Source organism: Haliaeetus leucocephalus, unplaced genomic scaffold (assembly GCF_000737465.1).
Source record: "Haliaeetus leucocephalus isolate CR32 unplaced genomic scaffold, Haliaeetus_leucocephalus-4.0 Scaffold751, whole genome shotgun sequence".
NCBI classification, from domain to species: Eukaryota; Metazoa; Chordata; class Aves; order Accipitriformes; family Accipitridae; genus Haliaeetus; species Haliaeetus leucocephalus.
This window is the reverse complement of record NW_010973187.1, coordinates 5,229,361-5,247,913: the sequence shown is the minus strand read 5'-3', so window position 1 is coordinate 5,247,913 and position 18,553 is coordinate 5,229,361. Positions and strand designations below refer to the sequence as shown.

General features: G+C 37.5%; 2 protein-coding genes across 5 annotated transcripts in view; one reads left to right on the top strand and one right to left on the bottom strand.

Annotated features, from left to right (window-relative positions):
- Positions 1 to 18,553, top strand: part of HBP1 (HMG-box transcription factor 1) — a 20,356-nt gene that overhangs the window by 904 nt on the left and 899 nt on the right. The window contains exons 1-11 of one of the 4 annotated variants that reach the window (XR_775227.1): positions 1,766 to 2,965; positions 3,380 to 3,572; positions 4,646 to 4,880; positions 5,776 to 5,908; positions 6,691 to 6,802; positions 6,935 to 7,047; positions 7,384 to 7,540; positions 8,103 to 8,247; positions 10,676 to 11,005; positions 14,852 to 14,993; positions 16,556 to 16,638. Coding sequence is in view for 2 of the 4 variants with exons in the window: in XM_010580874.1 (XP_010579176.1) it covers positions 2,945 to 2,965; positions 3,380 to 3,572; positions 4,646 to 4,880; positions 5,776 to 5,908; positions 6,691 to 6,802; positions 6,935 to 7,047; positions 7,384 to 7,540; positions 8,103 to 8,247; positions 10,676 to 11,005; positions 14,852 to 14,993; positions 16,556 to 16,573 (1,599 nt within the window). In the remaining 2 variants the exon portion in view is untranslated. Of the gene's footprint in view, positions 1 to 1,765; positions 2,966 to 3,379; positions 3,573 to 4,645; positions 4,881 to 5,775; positions 5,909 to 6,690; positions 6,803 to 6,934; positions 7,048 to 7,383; positions 7,541 to 8,102; positions 8,248 to 10,675; positions 11,006 to 14,851; positions 14,994 to 16,555; positions 17,436 to 18,553 lie in introns of those variants that run through there. The other 3 variants (XR_775226.1, XM_010580874.1, XM_010580875.1) reach the window with 3 other exon arrangements.
- The window catches only part of COG5 (component of oligomeric golgi complex 5), a 193,889-nt gene continuing 192,871 nt past the window's right edge, over positions 17,536 to 18,553 (bottom strand). Inside the window, exon 23 of the mRNA XM_010581090.1 lies at positions 17,536 to 18,486. Within this exon, the coding sequence (XP_010579392.1) occupies positions 18,372 to 18,486 (115 nt within the window). The 3' untranslated portion in view covers positions 17,536 to 18,371. The remainder of the gene's footprint in view (positions 18,487 to 18,553) is intronic.

Here is an 18,553-nt window from a genome sequence, read left to right as displayed (position 1 = left end):
CCGACGGAGTCGGGTCGGAGCTACGGCTCGGCCTGCGTAATGCTAAAAGGCCGTCTCTGCAAAAACATGGTGAATCATGTTCTGTGCTCCTCAGGCCGTGCCTCTGCAGCGCTGTTCTGGCACAGCTGTGCGAGTCGGGGAAGCGGAGTAGGATCCTTGATCAAAGCAGGCGTGCAAATGGAAGTCCCTGGTGTAGATCCAGTCTGGCCAGTATGTTGTGTTTTGCTTGGAGCAGCAGTTCTCCATATTAAACTCCATCCAGTGAATTGCTACAGGCGTAGACCTTGCCTGAGACTTCAGTGGTAGGTTGGGGGAAAGAAGGCAAATACCAGGAGGAAAACCACGGGGAGCACTTTTCTACCCAGGCATTCCTGCACAGTGCGGTTTGGCTGGACGCTGCCCAGTTCCCGCTGAACCCCTTCTCAGCCACGGTCTTTGTTTACTTTTGTCCCAAACTTATTTTTGTCCCTCAAAACGAGACATGGTTTAATTAATAAGTTCTTTGTTAATATTGCCATTTTATTTAGCACAACAAACTGACTGACTTTAAAGCACAAATTCATAAATAAATTCATTTGGCCTCTAAAGAAAATGGTAGTAGTTATAGCCCTGTGAAGCAGACTTCTAGAAAACATCTGTCGCAACAAGTTTTGAACGTGAAGTTGAATTAAAAAAAAAAAAAAATCTTTACAAGCTAATTAATGGCCATTCCCCTTAATGTTCCAAAACATTGAAAGGCTGAGTACAAGAGAAGCACATGATGTCCAAAGCAGGCTTTAATCAAGTAGAATAAAAAAATTGAAAAGTAAAGTTGGGCACGTTTTTGTTTTTAATTCATTTGTTAGAGGATCTTTTGGCTTTTGAACATGGGTGGCTTTGGTTTAGAGAAATCCTTGTGACTTGGAAGAGCAATTCATTTCTCAAACTAGTATCTTAATTGTCAGACTAGCGTGCTGTATCTGTACCTTATCTCTGACCCTCAGTCTGTTGGGATACTAGGACAGGTACTTTCAAATCTTGGCAGCTGGCAGGAAGGAAGGAGAAGGTAACATTCCCAAAATTAGTTAGCTCATTCATTTTGGCAGGAAAATGGGAAAGGAAGAGAGAAGAAAATGGAGGGAAAAACAAGGCAGAAGGGGGAAAAGGAAGGACGTAGACAAGCTAGAAAAACAAGGAGTGACTTTCTGGAGTTGCTTACTTGGAGATAATCATCAAGGTCCTGACCTGTGCTACTAAGGTCTGATTTTTCTGTTCAGAAGTGACTGAGTTTTCTGCTCTTGTAGTGTTCTGTAATTCTACTGTCCCTCATGGGTGATAGAGGAATAATTTGCATTAAAGATGCTTCTTGGAGGTGAAATACACATACCATTGCTTGATAGTGCATTTGATTGTGTATTCTCGTTTCTCTTACCTTCCCTCTCCACCTCCTTAAAATCAGAATCATGCTGTTGTGGCTTTTGTAGTAGTGCCATCTGAGTAGAATCAAACGTCTTTTTATGTTTGGAATGCAAGTTTTTGTAAGTTCTGTTTGTATTTGAAAGGTGAGGAGATGAGAGAGTTAGAAATTTTCCAGTAAAAAAAATTTACTGCTTACGTCAGGCCTCTTCTGGTAGGGCCAGTATGTATTTCAAAGGGATATGTCTGAACTATGTTATGTACAGGACAAGTTGCAAAAGGAAGGAAACAAATTCACAGAATGAGTAAAAATGTGGAGCATTGTTAATCTTGGCTGTATACACACAATACCTTTTAACTGTTTATTAAAATAAAGCTGGTTTTTTTTTCATAACTGTTATCAGATGGCTTTTTATGCATTACATGAAGGGAACTTGTAGGGTGATAGGCTTACTGTTTCATATGAAAATATTGGCGTTTTTAGCTATTGTTTGTATTTCTCTAATGTGGTGCATGATAGCTTACTTAGTGGACATGCATGTGGTAGACTTTCCAGATTTTTTTACTTACTAAGCTGTGTTTCCTGCTCTTTTGTGAGGGACTCATGATTACTTTTTCAGTGACACTTCATTGAAGTGATCGTGTTATGGTAGCTTTAATTCATCATCATGTGAAAAAAGCAGTAGATAACCAAATTATTAAAGACTGGATAACCTTGTTTTCCAGCTTTTAGAGGCAGTGGTTGCATAGGATAATCACACAGTTCCCTGACTGCTGAAGATGATTTAAAATATTGGGGTTTTATATAAATGTTACAGTACTGGGATTTGAGGAAATAACACTGCAGTGAAATCTACTAGCAGAGGCTTCTTTTTCTTTCAATTTACAACATAGTTAATGTTAGCAGTCAAATGTGTTTGAGAGTATACCTAGAGTTGAGATAGCAAGGGATGTGAAGGGCAGTGAAAATGGCTTCTGCGGATATGCTGGTGGTGAAAGGGTGACTAGGGAAGACACGGGCCTGATGCTAAATGGCGTAGGAGACCTGTTCTCAAAAGGCTGAGGACAATGTCCTCTTTGCTTTAGTCTTTATTTGCAAGGCTTGTTTCCAGGTTCTTCAAGGCTCTGGGCCTAGAAACACGCGTCTGATGGAGCGAGGTACTTCTTTGTCTCTGTCAGAGGAAGAGGAAGTTAGGGGCAGGCCAGTTCAGTGAGCCAGCCACGCACAAGTAGGTGAGACTGGGTGGGATATGTCAGGGGACGCTGGCCAGCGTCCTCGTGAGGATGGTCTCCAAAAGGCAGGGGATTTGATGGCGGGAGGGCTCGCAATAACTGGAAAAAAGAAAATGTCACACCTGGCTTCAAGGAGGAGGATGTGGGGAAAGTACAGGCAGGTCAGCCTAACCTTAGGCTTCAGGAAGATTGTAGAGCAGATCCTCCTGACAGCCATGTCTGGGCTCTTAGAAGGCAAGAAGGTGATGGGAATAGCCAGGACGGATTACCCAGAGGCAAATCTTGTCTGACCCGTCTGACGGCCTTTTGTGACGGGATGTGTGGCTCAGGGTACCAGGTGAATGTTGTTTACCTTGGCTTGAGTGGTGGCTGAGGAGATGACCCCAGATTCTTGGAGGCAATGGGCATGTGCTGTGGCAAGGGAAGTTCAAAGTGTGCATAAGGAACAACTTCCTTACAGCAAGAGTGGTCACTGAAACAGGTTCCTGAGAAGTGGCAGGGAATCCCCATCCTTCAAGATACTAGAAACTCAAGTGGCCAGGGCCCCAGTCAGCCTCATCTGACTTCAGAGTTGGCTCTGCTTTCTGCAGGGATTGTACCAGATCATCTCTAGACGTCCCTATCAAGCTAAGTTATGTTGCGATTCTCAACAGATTATGGAGGATTTAGGTTCTGGTAATGAAGTAGCCTGTCAGATGCAACTTAAAACCGTTCACGTGTGTACAAATTTTTAACCTTTGTCTCTTTAAAGTCAGATACTTTGGAGCATCCTAACATGGTGTGGGAAGTGAAGACAAATCAAATGCCTAATGCAGTTCAGAAACTCCTTCTGGTAGTGGACAAGAGAACTTCAGGGATGAATGAGTCACTGGAGTTGCTGAAGTGTAATGAAAACTTGCCCTCTTCTCCTGGATATGCATCTGGTGATGAACACATGGAACTTGGTAAATTACTTTTTCAGAAGCAGCCAATTTCTGAAGTTTGTTGTAGTTTTTCTGTAGTGAAATTACTGGAAGCTGACTGGGATTACTGATTTTTAACTTAAGTAGGGCAATATGACAGTGAATTGTGACATCTGAAGGTCTTGTTTTGCACTTACCCTTTAACCCATTTCCAGTTCTGACACACTGGCCAGTTTACTTAAATGTGTTCTTGAACTCAGAGCTACTGCTCCTGATCTCCAGAGGAGCTTTTTTTTGGCACAAGAATAACAAACAGAAAGCTCAAGAGCTCCTCCTGAAGGGAAATTATGCTGCTTTAGATCAGCTGCAAATAGAGATTCTGGACTAGAGGAACTTCAGTTCTTACATACTGGAGAAAAATAGCACATACCTTAGAAAGTATTGATATAATCAATGAAATAGTAACACATTTAGTTGCAGTCATGGAATGATTAAGAATAACGATACTTAGTTACACAAAGGCATGTAACACAGACTTTTGTTAATAAGCTGGGCTCTCTTCTGCTATTCTATATAATGTCAAATCTGTAGATTGTTGATAGGAATTCACCCCTACCAGGCTGTATAGGCAGCTTTCATGACTTCTGAGTTATTTAATTCCAGTTCCCTGGTGGAAACATGGAAGACTTTTACCTTGTCCAGCCCCTGATGATAATTTTTAGTCTCACACCTGCTAGGACAGATTAATTTAGTTGCCTTTGTTGAATGTTTTAGTATTTCAGTGAAGCATGTTGCTACTTTTGCATGATTCTGTGGTACAATTCTGTGTAAATGAGTCAGTCCAGTAAAAACTTTAAAACCAGAACTACATTTTTATCTAGTTACTTAATGGTTTTCTTAAATGGCTTGTTTGAATGTGTAATGGACTAGAGATGTGATTATTTCTGCGGCCATTTTGTTAGTATGATGAATAGGGTTTGTGAAATGTTGGTAGTTGTGATATGAGAAAATAAAGTTAGTTGCTTCATTGTGGTTCCTTTTTTATTTGCAAGATTTGGTGTCAGCTAGAATTTGTCAATGGGTATAATCATGGTAATTTGTGACTCTGTTCGTAGATGATCTTCCTGAACTACAGGCTGTGCAGACGGATTCTACCCCACCTGCACTTTTTCAGCTGGGTGCTGATGTTTCACATCAGGAATGTTCAAGGCCCTCATGGAACCAACATACCTCAAACAGCAATTCAGAAAGTGCTTATTCTTGTGAGGATGGGGTGAACTGGTTGACAGAATTAGCAAATATAGCCACAAGTCCTCAGAGTCCTTTGATGCAGTGCTCTTTTTATAACAGGTACTGACATTCATTTCGATTTTGAACTCCAAGATTTGTAATACTATGTCTCCAGAAACATTTCCTTTAATCTTCATGCCTTTTGACTTTGAACTGGAGCCCTATTTTTGATCTTTTCATATAGTAACTTCACTCTTCTGCAGAACATTGCACAGGACTCGTTTCGGAGCCTGTTGCAAAAGCTGCTTAATTGCCAGCCAGAATGAGGTAGCATGGTATAAGGACATTGCCTAACCACAGAAGGCTCAGAAATTATGGGCATTTACCTCATATGAAGGAGCAGATGAAAAACTAAGATGAATTTGTTACGTTAAATTCTTAATACTTACTAGTGCACTGACTTTAGATTTTTTTAAAAAGAGCTAATTGGAAATATAATGCAAAGTATTTTTTATTGATACTGTTTCAGATTTGTGATCTGTAAATTCCATAAGGCTGTGAGAAGCAGTGTGGGATGTGAGGAATTTCTGGGCTTCACCTTTTATTGTATGGCTTTGGTCTTAGGTTTATAATAAGAAAATTAAATGCAGTACTGTTAATGCAGTTGGGATTTAATCATTAGGACAAAGCAGATGTCTTTATGTACTCTTAAGAATGGGTTATTCGCTTCAAGATACTTGTACAAACTTCAGCATTGTGCCAAGGAGATGCTGATGTGGAGGTAGTACTGTTATTTGGGTGGTATGTAGAAGCTATGAAGGAGTTATGCTAAATACTCCCTTTGCCTGAGCTTGCACCCTTTAATCATTCCATTTGAATGTTGGTGTGTGGAAAGTTTTTGGTATTCATCTCATGCAAACAGAAATATTTGTTAAATAAAAGCATTGTAGAGTAATGGCAGCTAAGTCTTGTGATGTCTTAATCTGAGATATTTTTAAATATTTTTCTATTGTAGATCATCTCCTGTTCACATAATAGCTACAAGCAAAAGTTTACATTCCTATGCACGTCCTCCACCAGGATCCTCAAAGAATGATCCTAACTTCTCCAAGAATGATGTGGATGAAACACCAGTCAGACATGAAAGGGTGAGTTGATCTGAAACATTTCTAAAATAAATAAAGATGCATGAGTAATGGGTTAAGCTTTTTGGAAAGAGAAAGTAGTTTAAAAAAATAATCTGTTTAGTTCTAATACAATTTCTATTTAAGCTAGATTTTCCTGTTACTTTTTTTACCGAACACAGTAGGCTTGTAGTGCTACATCAGAGTCCACATTTTTGTGAAGAGATCACATTCTAAGAAAGCTCTGCTGCTTTTGTAGTTCCTTCTATAGCAAGCTTTAAAAAATTGCATTAACTTGTTTGTGTCTCGAAAACGAAATATGGAACTATGTCCTTCTAGATGCACAAAACCTCTCAATCCTGCTTCTCCCTTTCCTGTGTATTAATTTGTGTCTGAAACTTGTCTGTTAAAGACATTGAGTTTTTCCCAGTGATCTCTCTAGAACTGACTTGGCCCTACAGCTTTCTAGTAATTTGACCATATGTGTTTTGAGTGGTTCTGTGGAACCAAGGAACAAGAGCTTGTAAAATGCTTGTACTGAAGCATAAGGTAATCCATAGGTGTGAAATGAATCTCAGAGAATGAAACCCCCAAATTTCAGATGGCACATTTCAAGAAAAGGAGATGAAAATGCTCTGTTCACATTTACTGCATTCCTTGAATATTTCTCTTCATGTTCATTTCCTATTAGTATTTGAGGCAGAGTGGTGACACAGATGCAAATTAGAAATGTGTCTAAAGACATGTAAGACCAGCCCTAAAATCTTCGCAGTAAAATATCAACACCATTTTGGTTTTTTTAATAGGCGAATAGTGAATCAGAATCTGGCATTTTCTGCATGTCGTCACTTTCAGATGATGATGATTTAGGATGGTGCCATTCCTGGCCCTCAACTGTTTGGCATTGTTTTCTAAAAGGTAAAATAACGTGTATCATTGAATAAGTATTTGGTTTGTCTTTTTTTTTTTTTTTTTTTTTTTTTTTTTTTAAAAACAACTTTTTTACATAACACTAATCTTTTTTTTCTTTTCTTGAAAAAAATCTATTAGGCTCTCGTTTGTGCTTTCATAAAGGACGCAATAAAGAATGGCAGGATGTCGAAGATTTTGCAAGATCTGAAAGCTGTGGAAAAGAGGAGAATCTCCCAGTGAGTCCTTACAAGGTAGCTGTTAGTTCTAATAAATTCATTTCAATACCTGTAGCAAGTATTTAGTTTCTTCTGTTATCCCTGTACCTTTACTGTCTCAGGAAGACAGGTTTGTACTAAACTTGTTTAAAGCTGATCACTGTACCATTTAAGTATCTTGCTGTAAAGCAATTGAACTGAATTCATTTAGGGATGTTACAAATGTTACATCATCTTTATTAATTTCTAGTGAGATCACTTAGAATGTTGGTATTTTTTAATATAATTTAAGATGATGAATATACACCTGTGGTATACACTGGTATATGCTTTTCTTGGGAGAAAGGTTTTGAACTGTATGTATGTTTACAGGGCTATGGTTCTGATGGTTTGAAGTTGATTTCTCATGAAGAAAGCATTTCCTTTGGTGAGTCAGTGCTGAAGCTGACTTTTGATCCTGGCACAGTGGAAGATGGCTTGCTTACAGTAGAATGCAGACTTGATCATCCTTTTTATGTTAAAAATAAAGGTATGAAATACTACAAGTATACTTGGTTGTATATTAAAAAGTTCTTAGAAAGTGGTTGCAGATTTTATTGGTGTTCCACGTTGCTCAAGAAATTGGTAAAAGCAGTGTTGTAGAATCAATTTACTATCTTTGTAAAGAAATCCAGAATTTGAACAAACAAAACTGTAAAGCTATAAAGCTACAGAAATACTGCATATCTCTTAAGGAAAGATTTGACCAAGTATATAAATGGAGCTCAGGAAGGCAGAAAAACTGGGGGGGGAGAAAGGAAAGCTGCAAATAGGGGAGGCTTTTCTCACTTGCTATACATGGAACTTCTGATGATAAAAGTTTCCAGGTTTTGATTACTTTTTTTGCTAGAATAAGATTTTACTTGAGATAAAAATAAACTATTTGCACTAAGAATTCCCTGAGTAAGTGTTTCTGATTTTTCTTTTGGGTGAAAGAAACTACATCAGAACATTTTTATAAAATTATATCATTTAGAGATATAGGATTGCTCCAGTTAAGACCTAGAGAGATTGTCTGGCCGTTTGTCTAATTTAACTCTTTACCACTTCAGGTTGGTCATCTTTTTATCCAAGCTTGACTGTGGTACAGCATGGCATTCCATGCTGTGAAATGCATCTTGGAGATCTGTGTCTACCTCCTGGACACCCTGATGCCATTAACTTTGATGATTCAGGTGTTTTTGATACATTTAAAAGGTAATTTTTGGATAAAGTGGCCTCAGTGGTTCTTGTATTTAATGAGTAGGCACCTTACGTCTACAAGAATTTGAAGCATTATGTAGAGCAAAGAGAGAATACTTTTGGTAATACAAGATAAATGAGAGGGAAAAATGAAGCCTGAATACTAGGAAAGGTGTGTAATTATGTGCTCTGCTAATCTGCAAAGTAATACCTTGGAGTGAAATAACTTTCCAGCCCCCTTTTATGATAGTTTAAGCCAGATTAGATAAAGCAGTAAAAATATATGTATTATCTGTATAAATTCTTCAGGTAAAGCGGGTTATGTTTGAAAAACCTAGTAGTTTTCCCACAATAGTATGTCTGCCAGCTATTAACTTGTGTTTCGTATGCAGCTGTCTATCTGAATTATCTGAGTAGTTTCTTAGTAATAAATGCATGTGTTATGGCTTTAGAATACAGTACTTTCGTATTTCTTACTGGTTTTGTATATACTGCTTTTTGTAATTCTTTTCTAATATATCAAATTTGCCTAACTTCGAGTTTGATTGACTTTGAGGTTTGCTTTGCTTTGAGCAAGAGGTTCAACCAGATGATCTTCAGAGGTCCTGTCCAACATAAATTATTCTAAGATTCTGAGGAAATAGTATTACTCATAAAGATTTTTCCATACTATTCTGAGATTCCTAGGTTTAGTAGAATCCATCTTCTCCTATGATGTTAGCTCCTTTTTAGCATCTGTTTTTAGTCCAGTTGCTTTTTGGGTTTTTTTACAATAGAAAAAAATGAATTTAAAATACTGTTTGCAGTTGAAGCCCTAGGAGCTCTTGTATGATTTCAGTCTGGCATAGACAGTGAGTTCAAATTGCTTGTCTTCACTCATTTGCTGTCTGGGTTTTTTTTCTTCTTATTAACTCCTATTCTGAACTTCATATGTAGAGAGGTGTTAAAATCATATTTACATCTCACTGAAGAAACTGGACTTGTGGCTCCTTACTTATCCTGCAGCCCAGCTGCATACTGCCTGGGCACTTCAAATACCTTGTCTCTCTTTCTGGGCAGAAGGGATTAAGTCACTGAGAAACGAGCATGCAGCAGCAGCAGCTGTGGTTAACAGGGCAGAAGAATTAAAAAACAAAATCCTGTTGCTGTGTTATAGGATGGAGATTAGGAATAGGAAGGGTGCTGGACTGTTTGTAGAACAGAGAGGTACTTTCTCAATATCTTGTGACCTTGTCTGCAATGTTGGTGGCATTATCCCTTCTTCGTTGCTTTTTACTTTTCTAAGGGATTTGGGAGGCAAGTGTTCAGGCTCCACCCTTGCTTTTGGTTCCATCCCACAGAAAGGAGCTGCCTTTGCAGATGGGGGCTGGACTACCACTTGCAGCATTTCATTGATAGTAGTTCTACTTTGTGTTTGGAAAAAAGCTCTTCGAAGCCCTTATTTTTGCCATAAATTATGTAACTACAGCCCCATTGAGCAGTGGGTGAGCGGAGCCTTAGAGTTATATACGTTTTATGTTTATTTTGTGGTGGTAGCTTAGTTTTTTAGATTTATGATGGAGTAGCACCTTTACAAGTGTGTTTTCCCCATATTGCATGCTAAAGACTATATATAGCCTGTGGTTCCTAGACTGATTTGCACACACCTGGAGACGATAAATAGTCTGTGGAGTTAAACTACTTCTGTAGTGGTTAGAGGTTAATCGTAGTTGTTGGTCAACAAAAAATTACAACAGTTTATGGTATTTTCAGGTCTAAATTGTATGGAAACAACTCATCTTAAGCTGTTGAAATACCTTGAAATACCGAGGAATCTCACATTTTTGTCACTAGAGGGCAGACGTTTGTCAGCTTTGAATCAAATAGTATGCAACACCATGGGTCTTTAAACAATTTTTTAATCTCAGTGGAAGGTTTGTCCGTAAAATAATATGTATTTAACTGCCTAGAGAAGTTATTTGTACAATAGTGTATACAATATAATTTATTTTAATATAGTGGTTTCATATTTGTAATTAATATATATTTGCAAGTGAACTCAATGCTTTCTCTTCCCACATCAGTTGTCCTTGCAGTACCTATCATTCACTGACTAGATTTGATTTATGATAAGGACAGAAGCAGAAAGAAAGAAACTTATTTCAAAACAGGATGAAATTTGAAGACAGTGTATAATTAATTGATATACGGTTGGGAGGTTGATAGTACACAGCAGATCTTGCAAAGTTGCAGTCTGCCATCACGTTGAAAAAACTATTAATTCATCTGCCAAAATTTGTTTTGTTTTGTTTTTCACACTGACATCTGCATCAAGCAGAAATCATTATGTCACACAAAGGAGACCAGACTACTAGACATGTAGTGCAGATGAAGAGTGAACAGCTGTTTAGGGATTTTACATTAAAATTACTTGATCATTTTATGATATGTCTTTTTCTTGTAGTTATGATTTTACACCAATGGATTCCTCTGCAGTTTATGTGCTAAGCAGCATGGCTCGGCAGCGTCGCGCTTCTCTATCTTGTGGAGGTTCAAACAATCAAGATGCTGAGAGATCAGAATGCAGTAGTAAAAACTGTGCGTCTACTGCATCGCCACATCTTTCCTCCAATTCTTTGTACAGCAAAGCTGGCAAAAGCCACAGCTCAGGGACTGCAAGTACTGTGAGTGCCACTTCTCCAAACAAGTGCAAAAGACCAATGAATGCCTTCATGCTTTTTGCCAAAAAATACAGAGTTGAATATACTCAGATGTATCCAGGGAAAGACAACAGGTAATGGTATAAAATTGTAGTTTTGTTATTACTGGTGAGCTAGAAGAGTATCTCTGTCCCACAATTAAATTTAAGTGGACAAAATTTTGTATTTGAAATAAAATGTGTGTATATTGCTTTAAGAACAAGTTTTGAAAGATGCTGACACAAAGCTTAAGTTATGGGCAGACTTCAAGTGTTTACAGTACTCAGTAAATTTGACACAAGCCATTTTTGGCAAACTTAACCTTCTGAGAAAGCATTTGGGTAAAGCAACTGACACATATATATATATGGGCAGTCACAAATACACAACAGTCTTTGTTTACACTGGTGAGAGAAATGTTCATGGGGAAAAAAGTACCCAGCTCTTTGCTTGTGTGTTGTAATGGAAAAAGGGGATTTCTGGTTCTTCTAATTAAGTCTTGACATAATATTGCAAATTCTTCAGTGAAGTTATTATCACTTTTTCTCAGTCTGTGTATCCTATTGAATAATGGAGTACTGATTGTTAGGATATCTGAAAGATCTTAATCCAAACAGTACATTGCCAAATTTTGCTTGTCCTAAAGGCATTGAACAATCTGCTGAAACTTGCAGGAAGAGTCATATGACCATGTGTTTGGAGGAGGGTTCTTTATAGGTTTGTTCTTTTGGTTTTTATCTATATGCACATTATGTCTAAACATTTTTTCATAAAGATCTCCATTATATATGTTTTAAATAATCTTAATGTTTTATGCCTATTGGGCATATGTAAATATAAACTAAAACACATGAACATGCACTGATCTTATGATCAGATTTTTTAATGTATATAGCATTATGAAAACTGTTACTGTAAAAATTGCATTGTTGCATAAAAATTCTAGCATTAAATCTGATAAAAAGTAAAGATGACAGGGCTTTGAGAGGGTTTTGGCTATTTTACAACATTCTACTAAGGAGGCTGTCATGGTGTTGAGAAGTAAAATCCTACCATAGAAATAACCCATCCTTAAATCTCAGCCAGTCTTGTGTGTCCTGGCAGTGATGTTCTGCAATGTTTATAGTAATTTCAGTGAAGCAGATCTGCTGCCTTCAAATTCATTGCAACTATCAATGAGAAATCGAACAGAATGTCAACTAGGAAAGTTTATGATGGTTATATATTTAATTTAAAATGCTGATTTCAAAGGGATGCTGTGAACTGGAGCTGCAGCTGGATGGATGTGAAAAGTAAGTTCAGTATTTCAGTGAGCAGGTTTACCTTGAAGGAAAGTGATGACAAAGTTACAAGTAAGCTTCAGAGTGCACTGCTCCCTCTCCCATTTGGAAGGCAGTAGTGCATTTGGATGCAGTTTCTTGGCATCCATAAAATACATTACAGAAGAAATCATAAAAGTTAGCGATAATTGATTTTATAGGCATTCAGCTACTGTTGCTTAAGTGTTGCTGGGGCAGTCATTAATTTAGCTGTTTGGAGGCAACTCTCGTGTTTTTTAAATAAGCGTGTGTCATTTTCAGATTACCGAGTAGATCTTACAGTTGGTTAGGTGTAGTAGCCATTCCTGTACACTGGTGTTCTTATGTTTGCTATGGTTGTTTTATTTTTCTTATGCACACACGAAAGGACAGAACATGAGGTATTCTGAGTTAAACGGTCTGTTCTGAGACAAAGTAGCTCAAGCCATGTCAACAAGATAGCAAGCTGCAAACATTGGAAACACAAGTCAACGTTCACATGATACTCAAAAATATTGTGGACCGTAAGAGCGTACTTGAGAAACTTTGGTTAGAGTAGCACTTGTTTCTTTTCTAGATATTCTCCCTGTTACTGTAGTTGGAATTGATCGTGCGTTCAGAAATACTTGAATAATTTGAGTAGTGTATGTTCTAAAGATGAAGAAAATCACCTGAACTATTAACAGCATTTGTTGATGCTGAACATAATTACTGAGTAAACTTGAGGCATTCTCGACTACCGTTTGACAATTTCTTTTGAATTAACTGCACTATAAGGGATTGCATCCTGCACATTAGTCTTTTGCTAAAATGTTGTCAGGTATCTTACCGGCATTTTAAGACGACGGAGGCAGTGTACAGAGCACTGCAAAGTTCTGATGAAGTGAAGGGCACCTAAGACAGTGATGCAGTAGGGTCAGGTTTTTTTACTTTTTTCTAATCAGGAGAATTAGGTCTCCATTACATTGGGAAATTTCTCTGTACACATCTTTTTTCCATCTCAGTGGTTCATTCATGGAACTGTTTCCTTGGAGAAATGGAGCTTTCGTCTCTGTGTTAGATTTTTCAAGCTTTTTGAAACATACAGATCTGTACACACTTTCTGTGCCTCAGTGCAGTATTTCCTATGGAGGTATAAAATACATATTTTTGCATTGGAAATACAAAGGTTTTGTAGTGCCTTTTTACTTGGAAATGCAATGGCTTTTTCAGCAAACCTGCACTCTCTGAGTCACCGTGTTCTTTCCTGGGGGTATGAGTGATCCAGTACAAACTGGTGACCGAAACCAGACAGGCTTTTGGTGCTATTTGCCTCTGGATACTGCCAAAACGTGAAAAATCTGCTAATTAAACTGGAGTGTGTTTACTTCTGATGACAGACCAAAGATACCTGTTCTTAATTTGGATAGAAAATGAGAAATTCCATTGCTAAAGAGATAGGCTGCGCAAATGGATTTGATGTTGATGGGATGTGGTTGCAACTTGAGTTTGCTCTAAGGAGTCACCAGAGCATGTGACAGCGCAGGCTTCACGGCAGCCCCGGTGGAGTTCTTGCTGTGCTCTCCGAGTGCTCTGCAGCTCGTGGAAGCCTGAGTGGTACTACATGGCCTTGCAGGATTAAAATCCATTTTTTTGGTACGGCACAGAAAAGCTTTCAGAACTGCAGTATGCAAAATGCTATGGAAATGGTTGATGACACTCTGCTCTTCTTGACTCTTTTAGAAAAGTCTATGAATAGCTTTGCTACCAGCAAGGAACTTCTTAATATGATAAAGCAAAGTACTTAGTTGTATACACCTTTTTCTTAAAGCTGCTCATAGAACTTCCATCACTGTAATCTGAAGCCAAAGCTTACCTACTCAGTAGTTTAGTAATTGTCATTGATAAAAGAGCTGTTGTTTAGAGATTTTAATTCAGCTAAAGGATGGAGTTAAAGCTTTAATGGAATATTGATCCAGCATTTGCGAGTGCAGTTAAGCAATATGGCATGATAATATGGGGAAATATTGTCTAAAAGACATCAAGTTTATAAGGAATAGGAAGGCAACTCATTCAGCTTCTGGACATGATGTTAGAACAAATGGTTCTTTTTGCATAGGAACGGGAACTTACCAGTATGTTCTGCCCAGTTAAAGGTGGAGGAAGCTACACACTATCTATTGAATAGACATGGAGGTTTGCAGTTAATCAAATATTTGTTTGGCTGAGGTCATATTCAGATCATTGCCCTAATTATTAGAGAACATATTTTCAGCAAATCTGTCATACGATCTTGTAGTATGAAAGTAGAGCAAAACAAATGTGAGTTACCATTTGGTGGTGTTTTTTTTAACATCTCTATTTTGCTGGTTTATGCAAGTTGCTGTGTATTCAAATATACACCCTTTGAAATGTTGGAATGTGCGCTGACCCATACTCAGCGAACACAGAAGTCTCAGCTGTTTAACTGTTTAAAAGAATTATGAGAAGATAATCAGAAACATGATTGTTAAAAAAAATATCTTTTTTAAAGGTAGTTGATTTCTTTTGTGTGTATTATTTCCACATTTAACTTTTGTCTTCTTTCAAGTGCTGAGATGATAAAAAAATAAGGGGATTTCTTAACACACTGTCTTGACCGTACTGTAAACATTTATCTTGCAGAGCCATAAGTGTGATACTCGGTGACAGGTGGAAGAAAATGAAAAATGAAGAAAGGCGGATGTACACACTAGAAGCCAAGGCCTTGGCAGAAGAACAGAAGCGTTTAAATCCTGACTGTTGGAAACGAAAACGAACAAATTCTGTATGTTTGTGAATTGGTGTTTTTCTTTATGCAGTTAAATTTGTTCATAGGGTAGCTACAGTGGTTTTTGTTCAGGATAAACTCTGCTGTCTGCTTCTTTCTTGGTAGCCCAAACCTTCATTTTATTCCCCTGTACTGTGTAACCTGCTTTTGGACAGTTGGCAAGAGACAAATCAGGAGAGGGTCTGTTTCTGAATATTTTATGAGAGTTCATGAATTCTGTTGGACTGAAAGTGAGTGTGCTTGTGAAATGCAAAGGACAAGCATGTGACCTTTTGTTTGAAGTAACTGATTCAGTGTCCTTTTTCTTCAGTAAAAGCTTTTTCTTTACCATTTTCTATCTTTTTTACTCATGATTTTTATCAACATATACGAAGTTATTGAGGGAGCAAATTAATTTTTCTTTCATTAATGCCTTTCATTTATTACTGTTTTAATTGTAAAATAAATACAATAGATAGCACTTCTGTAGGGAAATAAATCGTTTTTCACGTCATAGAAGACCATCAGTTTAAGAGTCTGCAGCAGTGTATTAGTAGGTGGTGGATGTATTTATTAGGTAAGATAAGGGCTTTCAAACTAATACATCATGTAAAGAGAACATAAAAAAAAAGGATATTCTGCCAACCTGCGTGTTCAGCTAGAAGAATAGGTTGGAAGGAAAGGTCCACTGAGGTGTGCAGAATGCCAGGTCCTTTCATTGGCCATTTTATGCCTGGGTAGGAGCATCAGGTGTGGTATGGGCTTCACAGGTTTAAGATTTCATCCTCAAATTACTCCCTTTCCTTTCAGGTGTAAATGAGGCTACTTTCTCAAGAGCATATGCAAGGTTGCCCTAAGACTGAGTAGGAAATGCTCCAACACTAAGTTGCTGCTTATTGCTGTACATACTTGGTGCCGAGTTTTCAGTCCCTTGTTGCAGAAGGTTTCACCAAATCCCAGCTCCTAGAAACAAGCTGGTTTTGTGTTCACTGTATTCTATTTTAATGCACAGTGACAGCTTCTGTTAAATTTCTTTGTGGGTTAAGATAATACTGTTTATTTATTCTGTTTTTACACTACTGCAGTCTTGGATTGTGAGATCACATTCACTTCACATGTACACCTGTGAGCTTCAGGGAACTCGGTGGAGGTGTCTGTGTGTAACTGAGAGGAATAGTGTTGGGTTGGCCTTAGTAAGAAGGATGGTTTTCTTACCCTTTCGTGTCCTCAGGGTCTTCAGGCCAAGGTAACAGTATCTGTAGAACCTGTTACCTCAGTGTTGCAGCAGGAAATACCTTTTTTAATTGTTTTATTACAGTGAACTAAGAATTTTGTTTGCAGCTTGGTTACCTTATCAAGTAATGATGGTGGACTCCAGGCTGTGACAAAGAAGTCTTGATGGTCTTTTGATGAGCAGGGGATAAAATTATCTGTTTTGGCCTTTTGTTTTCTTCTGAATAACTGACCAATGATTACAAGTACTTGCGGCTTTCTAAACAAGAGTTTGCTAGAACTAAGATCGTGTCTACTTCTCCTTTTCTTGATAACCGCTAACCTAGTTTTCTCTTCTCTTTTCTCAGGGCTCACAACAGCATTAAGCCAGATTTCCCTGTTAACTCTGTATTTACAAAATGGCTGTTGCTTGATGGCAAGAAGATGCAAGGTCTTACTATTTGTTGTGACTTTGTGTGACCATAAAATACTGGCACCATCAAGTTGGAAATGATCTAATATGAGTGCAGATTTGCTTTTTACAATAGAAAAGTAAGCTAAAACTATCAACATTTTAAACCAAATTGCCTTATTTTTCTTCCAAACTTCATATATGTATCAGGTAATATAGGCTTGAAAATGGATATCCTGTGGTGCTAAAGTACTTTAGAAAGAGGCGAAGGAGACGTGTATAAATGTTTATTTTTAAAAGAAAATGTACAAAAAGGGGAATTTTAAAATATGTAACAGCTGTTTATATACATTGATTCTTATTGCTAATTAATATGTATTGCACAACCATATTATTAATTACGATTCTGGGGCCTGGGATTTTCTGAAATGGCAAAATGTATTATCAGCCTATAGCTTCCCAGCCTGCCCGGATGCCACCAAGTTACCGAACATGTGGTAAACGGAGAGCATAGTGTAATGTAGCATGGGAGCTGCTTCTTGGGTTGCCAGGTATAAAATTTGTATCCACAAGTGAGATATTTTTGCACCAGCTGGCACTAGTGAGAGCTGTTATTTCTGGTGGAAACAATGGCCCAGGACAGGATGAAACGAATAAATAGCGCTATCTCAAGAAAAATGGTGCTGTTGATACCGTCACCATCATAGCTTTAACTCTTGTTTTGTCTTTGCCACATATTCTACAATATTTTATTTTGCCATAAGACATCTTTATGGTGGGGGCAAACTTTGCACTTAACTATACGTGCAACACTTGCACTTTACTTCTTTTTTTTTCCTACGACTGTCTAAAATTAGAGCAGCTGCATTAGGATTACACTTGCTTCTGCTGTGAACTTTTACAATCATGGCTTTTCATGTACTAAACAGCTGTGTGGTTTTTTTTTTAAGAATCACAACTGTAAATTTCAGTTTATGACACATGTCTACATGATGTTGCCCCTAAGATTTTTGCACACTATATTCTTGTATATTATTTCAAATAAATTCATTAAAATTTGGTGTTGTGTATTTTATAAAATAAAGAAGACGAATCATTAAGTCAGCCCTGCACGTTCTGCTGGAAGTATATTCTGATGCTTTGCAGTTAGGAAGCTGCTGAACAATTTCAAATACCGAATTCAGGAGTGGATAGTCGATGTGCTTTATTACAGTTTAAGCAAAAAGAGAGTTGAGATCAATATAAATTATTTCAAAGCGAATAGCTGTGCAATAGAGAATCATGTTATTTATAAATATTTTTCCTTGTGTTAAAATTAGTGATTTTTTTAGATGGAAAGTGATGAGTCTAGCGTTTCAAAAGTATGATTTTCTGAATAAGGCTAAAATATATCTAGCTGTTTAAAACTATACTTACAGGAAAAGAGCTACTTCCTTATTTGAGATACTCAGCAATTATGCTGTAATATTTGAGTATAATCTAATTTTATACCTTTCTAAATTCAAAAAGAATGCTAAAGAATGATTCATTATTATTAGATGTAGACTTACAGCACATACATAAAAATTGTATGATTTCCTTATAGTATTTGTGTATAAATAAGTTCCTGTGACGTGAACGCAAAGCAAGAAGACAGAAGTTTCACGGATGAAGTAAATACATTTCGTTGTAAAGCTTAAGTATTTGGGAATAATTTACATGAACCATAAGTATATCTGTGGCACCAGAGATCCATGACTGTTCCCTGTTTTGAGAGAGTAGTCCAGATACGTTCACTGAAGGGTTGACATGGCTTTCTGCAGCAGCTGAACCATTATAGGATAGACTGGTGCAAACTCCTTTCCCTCTCTTGTTCTTACTGATTGAACATAAGCTTCCAGTGCACCACTAAAAAAAAAAAAAAAAAAAAAAAAAAAAAATTTAAAGTTAGGGGTCTGCAACTAAAATTAATTCC